General features: G+C 33.4%; 1 protein-coding gene across 5 annotated transcripts in view; it reads right to left on the reverse strand.

Annotated features, from left to right (window-relative positions):
* The window catches only part of LRP1B (LDL receptor related protein 1B), a 1,893,223-nt gene that overhangs the window by 360,936 nt on the left and 1,519,842 nt on the right, over positions 1 to 12,445 (reverse strand). For all 5 annotated transcript variants that reach the window (XM_037849262.1, XM_037849261.1, XM_037849260.1 and 2 more), the window contains one exon: positions 2,667 to 2,856. In XM_037849262.1, the coding sequence (XP_037705190.1) occupies positions 2,667 to 2,856 (190 nt within the window). The remainder of the gene's footprint in view (positions 1 to 2,666; positions 2,857 to 12,445) is intronic.

Below are 12,445 nucleotides of genomic sequence, written 5' to 3' on the forward strand. Positions count from 1 at the left end.
AAAAATAAAATGACTAAACTATTACTTTTTTTCCGAATAATTTCCTCTTTTTCTTATCTCTGTCAGTATGACTTTTCAGATTGCAGTGCTGTTTCTAGAATTCCAGGTGTTACTCTCAAATCCTTAAAGTCAATATCTGCTATTTACAGCTTTTACAGAAAGTTTTAATTCAGCATTTGACAAAATATACTTTGAGGAAAACCTATGGAAATCCTCAAGGGTCACTGGAAGAGAGGAAGAACTAAGGGGTTCCAGCCCCTCATTTATTATAGGACCATCCCTAACAGTTTATTTGAACGTAGGCTGTTGCTATTTAGAAAGGAAGGGAGGGAGGGAGGGAGGGAGAAAGGGAGGGAAGCAGGAAAGAGTAAATAACCACAAAATTTTGCCCAAAATATACTGACAAAGAGAAAACATTCAAAATAACATTTCACATTTATAGCAGGATTGCATATGTAAATGCCATGTATAATCACTTAAAGGCAACACAGCTTTATAGCTAGTGAAATCATTCAATGTATAGTATTTGAATGTTGCATAAAAACTTACTACTGGTTCATATTCAGATTCACAAAAAGTCTTTTTTGCTCATTAAAAAAATAAACATTGAGAAATGCTGGGCCACCTAGGCTTTTTGTTAAAAAGATTTTCAAAGCATTTTCTTCCATTTTATGCAACAGAAAAGTGTTCTAAGTGAGAAAATGTCAAAAGTATTCTCTATTATGAATTAGCAAATTTGGAAAAAAATGGCATTCTATTTTCATAAATTGTGGTAGTTTTATCCACGTACAATGAATTCTAAAATGAAAAATTGAGTCAATTAAAACATTTTACAAGTAATGAATATAATGTGAAGTGTTAAATCACAATTTATTAACTGCGATATTGCCATAGAGTTTTGACTTTAAAATTACAGAGTTTTAGAAGTATTAGTCTTCCTCTCATTTAATCTTCTCCTTTCACTGATGAGAAAACAGAAGCCCAGAGAGGTTGAGTAATTCGAATTTATACAGCTAGCTAGTAGCCAAACCAAGTTTTGAACTCAAGTGTGTAACTTTCATCTAGAACTTATAATTTTATTTAAACTTAGTTAGTTAACCAACTAACATACAATAGTGATTTGAAGATGTCATCAATATCTATAACGATAAAAATGCATATTTTACATTTAAAATTTTAATTATATATAATTTTCCAATTAAAATATTTTGGTGCACCTAATTCTAATTTTCAGCTCACCACATGTATAACGAAAGCATAAATTTTCGCTGAGATAATTTTGGCTTAAATAATTATAGGATATAATTTTATAGGACAAAGCCCTCATCTATTAAAATGTATCATATATCATCAGTGATCTGCCTTTTATTTCTTCCAAAATGAACTTGTAAATTCCCTTGAAATACTTTTTTTATTAATTCCGTAGGATATTTATGATTATCCCGAGATTCTGATGAATTGCCAGGATAAATGCAGCTGCATCAATGACAAGCTGTGTGGTGACTTGGCAGTGGTATGAGCAGAACGAGCTCCACCCGGGAAACAGAGGACCTCTGTCCATGCAAATTAATACTCAGAGCACATGAAGAGTCATTACAGCTTTCAACCTTCAGAATTTCACTTAGAAGATGAAGGTATTCAATTAAATGAATTAAGTCTAATCTCACTTCTACCTCTATAAAAGTGTCCAAATTTATATTCTTTTCACATCGAGTAATTCATCATTTTTTTCTGATAAGTTGGCCAGAGTCAAGGTCAGGGTCAGGGTTTATCAGTCATTGCTTTTTATTCTTCATGTTTTTTTTTCCCTTTCCACAACTAAAAAAGAGCTCTTCTGTTTCTGTTGGATGAACGTCAGATTGGTCTGGTTTTTGTTTGTTTAGAAACTAAAAGGATGTTCTGGTCCTTCACAAACAATAGTCTACCATATTGCATAAGAATGGAACTCCATAAAAATGGATATTGCTGTCTACCCAATCTAAGCTCTGTTCTCCAGTTTCCTATAACTGCTCCGTTTATGACATCCTAAAACAGAGAAGTTTTTTTTCTATTTTGTTTTCTATTCACTCAGCACTATAACCTGAACATTACCTCTTATCATGAATTTTTCACAAATATTTAAAACTTTCTGCAAAATATATCATCAAACTCATGTAGACTACTTAGAATATTTGCAAACATCTAATGTTGGAAATATTTCTTACATAAAGTTTCTTGTGTGGTTGTTTGTTTCTTTTCTCAGTATTTTAGTTGGACAGATCCCAGATATAAAAATTATTTGATCAAAGAATGAAAACATCGCTCAGGCTTCAATACATGTTAATAGTATTTTTTTTTCAAATTTAAAATTATAATCAGCTATGCATTAATACCTTATTTACATTCTTTTTTCCAGCAGAGTATTGTCTTTTTATTTTCGTTTTCATCATTTAAATTTGCTTTTACTAGATCTGTCATTGAGATGAAACCTAGCATTTAAAGGGTTCAGATTTTAATTATTCAAATTTACACTACTCCCATTTAAAAAATAGTTTTATAAACTGTAAAAACAGAACTTCAAAGGAAACCTTTATTATTAAAGTTAATTGATTTTTAAATGAACATAGACTCTGATATTCTTCTGACTTATAATTATAACACATAAATACAAATGAACTGCTTCTTACTTCTGACATTCATCCAAGGCTAGAACATGTGGGTGGTCGTCCTCTGACATCGTGATGACGGCTTCCCGGTCAAACGCTCCAGGTCGACTCTGGTCCACTGTGTGTCTGGTGATGGATGAAGTAGTGGAGCTGGTCCAGTAGAGTGTATCCCAGGCTCGGTGATAGGCAAGACCTTCCACAGATCCCACATCTGTTGGGGGGGGGGGGAGAGAACAAATTTACATTTTCATTTACAAAAAACATAGCTTCTGGACAGAAAAGGCATTAAAGACATACATTTATACCTATATGTTATTTTATCATTCATTTCTCCACAAGCCTTCCAAGATAAAATTATAATAATTGTGAAGCCTATAGTAAATGTCATTAATAGCTGATTATGCATAGCAAAACTTAGCTGTGAATTGTTACATATGTTACAGGAATAGCTTTGCAAAAAAAGATGTCATTAATAAGTTTGAATCCTGTCATCCAAAAACTCAAATAATTGCCTTTTATTTAGGAAAGGGGAGGCTTTCTTTTTCCTGTATCTTAATTAATTTTCAAAAGTATCCAGTGTGCAACAATTTAGAGATGCTTGTGAAAATCATTTGAAAGATACCATTTAGGTGCAATTATAATGAGTTTGTCTTAAAAACTACAACAACATCAAAAACCCAAATCCAATGCCACACTTGTAACTATCAAACAATAGTAGATATGTTTTAATATGTTAATGCTGCAAAGTTCTTTGATTCTGTTCAACTAATGTTACATAAAAACAAAACAAAAGAATGAATTAATTGCCAACTAAGGCATGCTTCAAATGTTGTTGGAAAAAGATAAATAGTGGTGCACAGGCTCTAATACATAAAAGTGACAATGAGAAAAAAAAGAGTAATTACTTCCTAAAAGTGCTTTCCTAATAACTTGGATAACAGAGTAGTTTTTTTTTCTTTATTTAACATACAAGTGCTTTGAATATATGTTTCGAATAACAGAATATTAGTTTTTCCTTCATGTTACATTTTCCACAAAGTTATTATTTTCAGCATGTTTAATCTCAGAAATGATGTATATAACTTTCTAGTCATAGTAAAAAATGAATGTGATAATAAACTATGGAACTAGCCTTTGTAATGTATTTGTATCAAGGAATTTCTAAAAGGAATTATTCAGCCACTCAAAACAGGCAGATTAATAGGGTTGTTTTCGGATGTATATGAATAGATACTTAGTTTGAGGTCGGTAAGATTTAGTGGGAGTGCAAAACACTAATTATAGCCTTTTGAACAAATTTTTTTCATGCGATTAAATTTTTGTCATTTGTGATTTTTCTACATGCAACACAGAAAAATCCACTAATAATAAAAGTAATAGCTATCATTTATCGGGCACTTCTTTCTGCTGGGAAATGTGTTAACTATTTGCATACATCATTTTATCTTGTGTATAAATAAATTTGTTTCATTTTTCCTCTTTTCCCAAGAAGGCAACTGAAACCAATGGTCACAGGACTGATAATGTTAAAGCAAGATTTTGGCCCAAGCCCATCTATCCAAAGGCATATGTTTTTAATAGCACTATTATTTAGAGATGGATTTATAGCACCTATCATTTATTCTGAATCTACACCAAACTGGCACTGACCAAATGATTCATTAGTCCCAACTAGTCTGATCCAGGGTGAATTAATATTCCCTGTAATTTTCCAAGAGTGGCCTCCTCTCTCACAGTCCATAAAGTTATTTGTAAGGAATTCACAGGGGTGATGAGTATGGAAATCTAAGCCAGAGGTGATGGAAGGAAATTATAAAACACAATAATAGTAAAATAGATTAAGCTATTTTTAGCATGATTCATATGGTGTTCCTATTTGGGGGGAGCGGGTGGGAGGTTGATGATATTGGTCAAAGCCGTATCAGTTATCAACTGGTAAATCACCCATTTCATTATATTGTTTGCACATTCAAATCATTTCAGAAATGAAGTTAACTCTATTAGAAGTGTGTGCAGTGTCATTTCCCCTTCATCACTCACAAAGAGAATGAGAAATGGCAAAACTCTGAATAAATCCAAGCAAATCAGAATCATTAACCCATCCTTACTATGCATATTCTCCTTCCAGTGATTTTGACAGATCTTCCTCCTGGCCACTTTTTTTCTTCCAAATCAGCAAGAACCACTTCCCATAATCAAGATAAATATGCTTCTTTTTAATGGATGATATAGTTCCAAGAATACTAGACTACACAATGCATCTCTCTGTCCAGGTATAATCTCTTTTATTTGGGTAATAGATGACACCCGATAGTGCACTTAATCATAATCTGGTATTTCCTTTTAAAATATTTCAGTAATACATGTCATTTATTTTTGTTTTCAGTCTCAAAAAGGTCTTCAAGGCCTATAAAAATTGTTACTGGCATTAGTAAAACATCCAATTAAATATATACTAAACTAATAAATCATGAAAAATATTTTAGTTGAGATAGTATAAGACAATTATGTCCATTTTATGATTTAACAAGAGTGTGGGGCTTATGGGGTGTGTGTGTGTGTGTGTGTGTGTGTGTGTGTGTGTGTGTGTGTGTGTGTGTTTGAATATTGAGGTTCCTGAATCATTTGAACAGTTAGAATAAGAATTGCAAGTTATTGGTACTGGCAGAACAATTGTGTAGTTTGAAAATAAGAGTAAAATGCCTGACTATCTAATTAACCAAACCTGAAATACTGAGTAGAGCAAATCAATACAGATTTAAGTATCCTCAAACTCAAAGATGTAGACTAGACATAATTAAGGAAGTAACTATAACAGTTCTATTGCTGTAGCTCTATGGTTCCACTATAGTAAAATAAAAGAATTACATTGGACGTCTCTTGGAAGTCTGATGCATAACCGGTAAAAACACTGTCATTGCACTCCAAGCACACACTTAAAAAAAAAATTCCTTTTCTTTTTTTTTTTCTTCTTTAAACAGGGAATTGGGTTTCACCAAGCACAGATGAGGTTTTGAAATGTGTTTGTAAAAGTAAGGAGAGGTGGCCAACTCAACAAAAAACACAAGGCAGGCAAATAACTCAGAACCATGGATAACTTCATTTTCTTGGTCCTAGTTTCCATGGCAACCACTGGGCTGACTGATCTTAATAGCCTGGGAAAGTGACACCCAAACATAGCTGCTGCAAGACTTCACTACATAGAGAATACACCTTCCTCTTGTTACCAAAGAAGGGGCAGCTGCTCCTCCCTGTCTGTACAGTGTTCTAAAGGAAGCATAACCGCATGCTAAATGGGAAAATCAGGGAAGGATGTTCTTGGTAGAAAGCCACATGTACAAAACACAAAAATTTGAAACAGAGTGATGTTAAGAAAGTAAAAATCTTCCCTGCAATTCATCTGCCTGGCATAATAGAAATAGATACAGCCAGATGCAAAGTTAACAGGAAAGAAAATTTCTCCCCAGAACATGCTAGAGATGTAAAGTGTCATAATGACATCCTCATTGATGGAGTGCTGCTTTCTTACTCATGGCTTGTTTTCTAAAACCATAGACTAAAAAGTTTGCTATTTAAAATTTTCTGAGTAGTATGAAACAACCCAATCTTGTGGAGGGTCTAAGTCACTTTGACACTGAGAAGCAGCTTCAATTTTCAATCCAGTTACAGAACATAAATTAAGAGGTTTCTGGACATAATATTACACATCTATTTTAACTTTGTTGTTTCCAAGGAAACAGGATCCTGGGTGCACTTCACAATTCAGACCTGATGAACTTTACACAAAGCTGTCTTTTGTTTTAAGCCTTAAAGCAAACAAACAAACAAAAAACTGCTTCATTTAAATTTTGCCTAAACACTCCCCCTTAACTAAAAGCCCTATAATAATTCTGTTCTTTCTGTTCTTCGTTCCTTTCTTATTTTTTTGGTGAGATACCCCATGGCTCCCATGCACTTTCCTTCATGGCAATCAGCCAATAACCATCCTCAGACTATTGACCTACACGTTTACTTAACAAAATACAGAATTCTTTCCTCACATAAAATACTAAGTATTTCTAGGAATAGAAGATAACTCTCTCAGCCTGATGAAGAAAACCTATCTAACATCATGCTTAATGGTGGAAGACTGGATGCTCCACCATAAGATCAGGGAAAAGACAACAACATCTGCTCTCACCACTTTTATTCATCATCATACTTGTGAAAATAGCCAGGGCAATTAGGCAAGAAAATAAAAAGCATCCAGTTTGGAAAAAAGTAAGTAAAACTATCTCTATTTGCCGATAACATGTTCTTATAAATTGAAAACCTTGAGTAGCTCACTAGAAAACTGTTAGAACCAATAAATGGGTTCGCCCAGGATGCACAATACAAAATTAATTGTATCCATAAGCACTAGCAATGAACAATCCAGAAAATGAAATTAAGAAGGCAATTATATTTACAAATAATTAAAATAAAATTTTGATAATAAATATAACAAAAGTTAAAATGTTCACTATGAAATTACAAAACTTCTGAAAAAATAAAGAAGACAAATAAATGGAAAGACATCTCATGTTCATAGGTTGTAAGGCAATATTATTAAGATGTTACTATTCCAAAAATTAATGTACAGAACCAAGGCAATACATATAAAATACCATTTGGCTTTTTCCCAGAAACTGGCAAGCTGATATTAAAATGTATATGTAAATTCAAGGGACCTAGCATAGTCAAGGCAATTTTTACAAAAGAAGAACAAAGTTGGGAGACTTACATTTCCAAATTTCAAAACTTACTACAAAGTTATAGTAATAAAAGTGAGTTGCTGGCATAAAGATAGACAAATATACCAGAAACCAAACCCTTACATTTATGATCAATTGATTTCAGAGGATGGTACTAGGAAAATTCAATGGGGAAAGAACAGTTTTTTCAACAAATTATGCTGCAACAACTGTATATTCACATGCAAAAGAATGACCCTTACCTCAAACCACACACACACACACACACACACACACACACACACACACACACACACACACGCACACACATGCATCATAGACCTAAATGTGGGAACTGAAACTATAAAACTCTTAAAATACAAGATAGAAGTAAATCTGGAGTTATGAAGATATGATACAAAAATAATAAGCATCAAAAGCCAAAATAATAATAACAATAATAATAATAAATTGGTCTTCAACAAAATTAAAACTTTTGTTCTCCAAAACGTACCATCAAGAAGTAAAATGCCAACCCACAGAATGGGAGAAAATATTTAAAAATAATTTATCTGATAATGAACTTGCATCCAGAATATATAAAATTCTTGTAACTCAACAATAAATAAACAAATAACTTAACTGAAAAATGGTCAAAAAGATATGAATAGACATTTCTCAAAAGAAGGTATACAAATGGCTGATAAGCACTTGAAATCTCAATATCATTAGTCATTAGGGAAATGCAAATCAAAATCACACTTTATACTCACTAGAATGGCTATATTAAAGAAGATAATAACAAGTGTTGGTGAGATTATGAAGAAATTGGAATGTTCATACCTTTCTGGTGGGGATGTAAAGTGATACAGCTACTTTGTAAAGCAGTTTGGCACTTTTCAGAATGTTAAATATATAACTATCTTATAGTCTGCCACCTCCACTCCTAGATACGTACTCCAAATAAATGAATGTTCTCATAGCAGCTTTATTCATCATAGTCAAAAAGTGGAAACTAACCAAATGTCCACCAACTGATGAATGGATAAACAAAATGTGGTATATCCATACAAGTGAATATTATTTGACATTAAAATAATGAAGTACTGGTATATGCTGAAACATGCATGAATCTTGAACACATTATATTAAGTGGGAGATGCCATTACAAAAGACCAGATATTGTATGATTCCATTTACATGAAATGTACAATATAGGTAAATCTCTAGAGAAAGAAAGTATGTTAGTGGTTGCCTGTGGCTTGGAAGCTTGGGGGCAAATATGGACTGACTACTAATGGGTACAAGGTTTCTCTTGGGGATGATTAAAATGTTCTACAAGACTTTTGGTCAACCAAAGTGGTGGCAAAGGATGCTTGAGGGTTCTGTCACTTCACAGAACCTTTTAAAAACTGGTCCAAAAAAAATGGTAGCGCCGTCTTCCTCAGAACTCTAAAAGCATTTAGAGGGTTGCAGTAACAAGACAAGCACCAAATCAAGAAAACATAGCTTAAAACCAGTTGGAGAAACTCTTCCTGGCCTGTCTCATAACTCTGCCCCAGCATGGAGCTGTCTTGCTGTCTCACTGTGGGAACATGACCCTATTCTGGAAGGACCAGAGTAAAAACTATGCACAAACTAGGGTGCCTTTATGTTGGTAACAGTCTATCAGATGACAGCGTGAAGGACTGAACAGGAAAATCTCTCTGGCTCACATTCCCAGAATTTGCCCTGAAATCAGAAGTAGATTATGGGCAGCTAAAGCAGTATAAGAAACAATCAAATAGAAGAGGCCAGGGGCAAAGGACTACCAGCTTCAAGACTTATAATAAAGCATCCAGGAGGGAGGAAAAGTATATTTCAAAGGAAGTAGCGGGAGAATTCAGATCCCTGTAAAAGGGGAAATTCCTAATGCCTGGAGCACATGCCCAGGACAGAAAACAGGCTCAGAAAAGACAGATAAGACCATGTACTTTCAGCTCAAGCTGATATTCTTGAGAGAAGAGATAAACTCTGCAGAAGAGTACCATCCCACATAAAGCCGATTTGCAAGGACCATGAAAGCCTTTTTTTTTCTCTTCCCTTTGGACTGTTTGACTTTGTTAGTTCCCAGCACTCAAGAAATCACTGTCATAAAACTAGCTGGATATAAATTTAAGCAATAAACATCACAGAGACCAAAGCTCAAAGTTAACATATTAAAATATTAACATATACAGTGTACAATAAAAGATAACAGGACAAACAAACAGGAAATGATGGTATCAAAAGGAACAAGATTAAACTTCAGAAACCGTCAAAGAAGAATGACAAATTTTGGACTTATCAGAAAAAGACTTTAAAAATATGATCTTCAATAAGCTCAAAGAGCTAAAGGAACTAAAAGATATCAGGAAAATTATGAGTGAACAAAATGAGACTCTCAATAAAGAGAGGAATATTATAAAATGAAACCAAACAGAAGTACTGGAGACTACAATGACTAAAATAAAAAATTCCCTATAATGTTTTAATAGCAGATTAGAGCTGGCAGAAGAAAGAATCAGGAAACTCAAAAGTAATGACAATTAAAATCATTCAGGCTGAGTAGCAGAAAGAAGAAAGAATGTAAAAAAGTGAACAGCCTAATAGACATCTGGGACACCATAATACAAATATACACATAATGGGAGTCCTAGAGGGAGAAGAAAGAGAGAAAATGGCAGAAGAAATATTCAAGGATATCATGGCAAAAAACTTCCCAAGTTTATCAAAAGACATGAATATGCACATCCTAGAATCCCAACAAAGCCCAAACAGGATAAACTAAAAAAGAACCATACCCAGACACTTGTGGCCAAACTGTCTCATGCCACAGGCAAGGAGAGAGCTCTACAAGCTTCAAGGAAAAAGCAATATGTTATGCTTAAGGGAGCCCAAATAAGATTAACTATGGATAAAAGACGAAGAATATTTAGAGGGCTGAAAGAAAAAAATACCAACCAAGAATTTTATATACAATGACATTACCTTTCAAAAATGAGGGAGAAATTAAGACATTCCCAGATACATAAAAGCTGAAGGGAGTTCATCACCACCAGACATGTTTTAAAGTAATAGTAAAGGGACATTTTCAGACTGAAAGGAAGTAACACTAGACTGTGGATGAAAGCAGTAGAAAGAAATAAAGATCTCTTGTAAATATTCTAAAATACAAATGCATAAAAATTAATGCTAAGTCTATAGTTTGGGAAATACAATTTGTCACAAATATAACAAAAAGTTGTGTGGAGGGGGATAGAGGAGTTGTACCAATCTGAATGTAATTGTTATGGATTTGGGGTGTTAAATTTAAGCCCCATGGTGGCCACAAAGAAAATATCTGAAAAGTATATACAGAAAGAAATGAGAAGGGATTCAAAATGGTACACTATAAAAAATCAAGTGAATAGGAAAATAGCCATTAACATAGAATTGACTGACACAAAAGGTACAAGACTTACAAAGACCAAATAGCAAAATGGAAGAAGTCAGTCCCACGTGATCAGTAGTTATATAAACCTCTCCATCAAAAGGCAGATATTGATGGACTGGATAAAAAAGTTCCACACCAACAATACACTGTTTTTAAGAGACTTTAAATTTAAAGACACAACTAGCTTGAAAGTAAAAAGATGGAAATAATTACACCATGGACATAGTAAACAAAATAGAGCTGAGATAATATACCAATATCAGATAAAATAGACTTTAGGTCAAAAATGTTAAAAGGAACAAAGAAGGACATTATATACTGATGAAAGTGTCAATTCAAAAAGAAAATATGACAATTATAAATGTATATGCAACTAACAGCAGAGCTCAAAAGTATCTGAAGCAAATATTGACAAACTTAAAGGGAGAAATTGAAAGTTCTATATTAATAGTAGGAGAATTGAATCAACCATTTTCAATAATGCATAGAACATTTAGAAAAAATATTGATAAGGAAGTAAAAGACTTAAACAATACTATAAACCAACTTGATCTAATAAACATATATTGAACACTTTATCCAAGAGCAGCAGAAAACTAATTCCTTTCTAGTGTACATTGATCATTTTCCAGGATACACTATATGTTAGGTCACAAATCTCAAAAAATAAGAAAAATATTGAAATCATAAAATATTATCTTCTCTAATCGCTTCTCTGAATGAAGCCAGAAATCAATAACAGAGGGAAAAATGGGAAATTCACAAATATGGAAATTAAACAACACACTCTTAAACAACCTATGGGTCAAAGAAGAAACACAAGGGAAACTAGGAAATACCTTGAAGTGGAAACAAAAGCCCAACATATCAAAACTATGGGATGTATCAAAGGCAGTGCTGAGAGGGGCATTCACAGCTCCAAATGCCTACATTAAAAAAAATAAAAATCTCAAATAAGAGAACTAACCTCACACTAGAGAATTGGAGAAAGAAAAGAAAATAAACCCAAAGTGAAGAGAAGGAAGGAAATTACACAGATTAGAGTGGTGGAAGTGAAACAGCAAATTTAAAAACAAAAAAACAAAGAGGAAAATAACAGAGCAGAGCACTGAAACTGAAAGTTGTTTCTTTGAAAAAAAAATCAATAAAATCAACAAAACTTTAGCTAGACTGACAAAGGAAAAAAGAGAGAAAAAAATAGCTAAAATCACAAATGAAAGTGGGGGCATTACTATTGACCCCACAAAAATAAAAAGGATTACAAGAGGATACTATGAAGAATTGTACAAAAATTGGATAACCTAGAAGAAATGGACATATGCCTAGAAAGACACAAATCAGCTACACTGACTCAAGGAAATATAGAAGTCCTCAACAGATCAATAGCAACTAAAGAGATTGAATCAGTCATCAAAAACCTTCCAACAAAGAAAAGCTCAGGACCAGATGGCTTCACTGGGGCATTTTACCAAACCTTTCATGAAAAATTACCAGCAATTCAATTATGCAGCTGTAAGAGGAAATGAAGTCCTGAAGCATGCAGCAACATAGATGAACCTTAAGGACATTATGTTGAGCGAAATAAGCCAGCATAAAAGGACAAAAATTGTATGGTCTTACTAATATGAAGTAAT

This window comes from Choloepus didactylus, chromosome 9 (genome assembly GCF_015220235.1).
Source record: "Choloepus didactylus isolate mChoDid1 chromosome 9, mChoDid1.pri, whole genome shotgun sequence".
Classification (NCBI taxonomy): domain Eukaryota; kingdom Metazoa; phylum Chordata; class Mammalia; order Pilosa; family Megalonychidae; genus Choloepus; species Choloepus didactylus.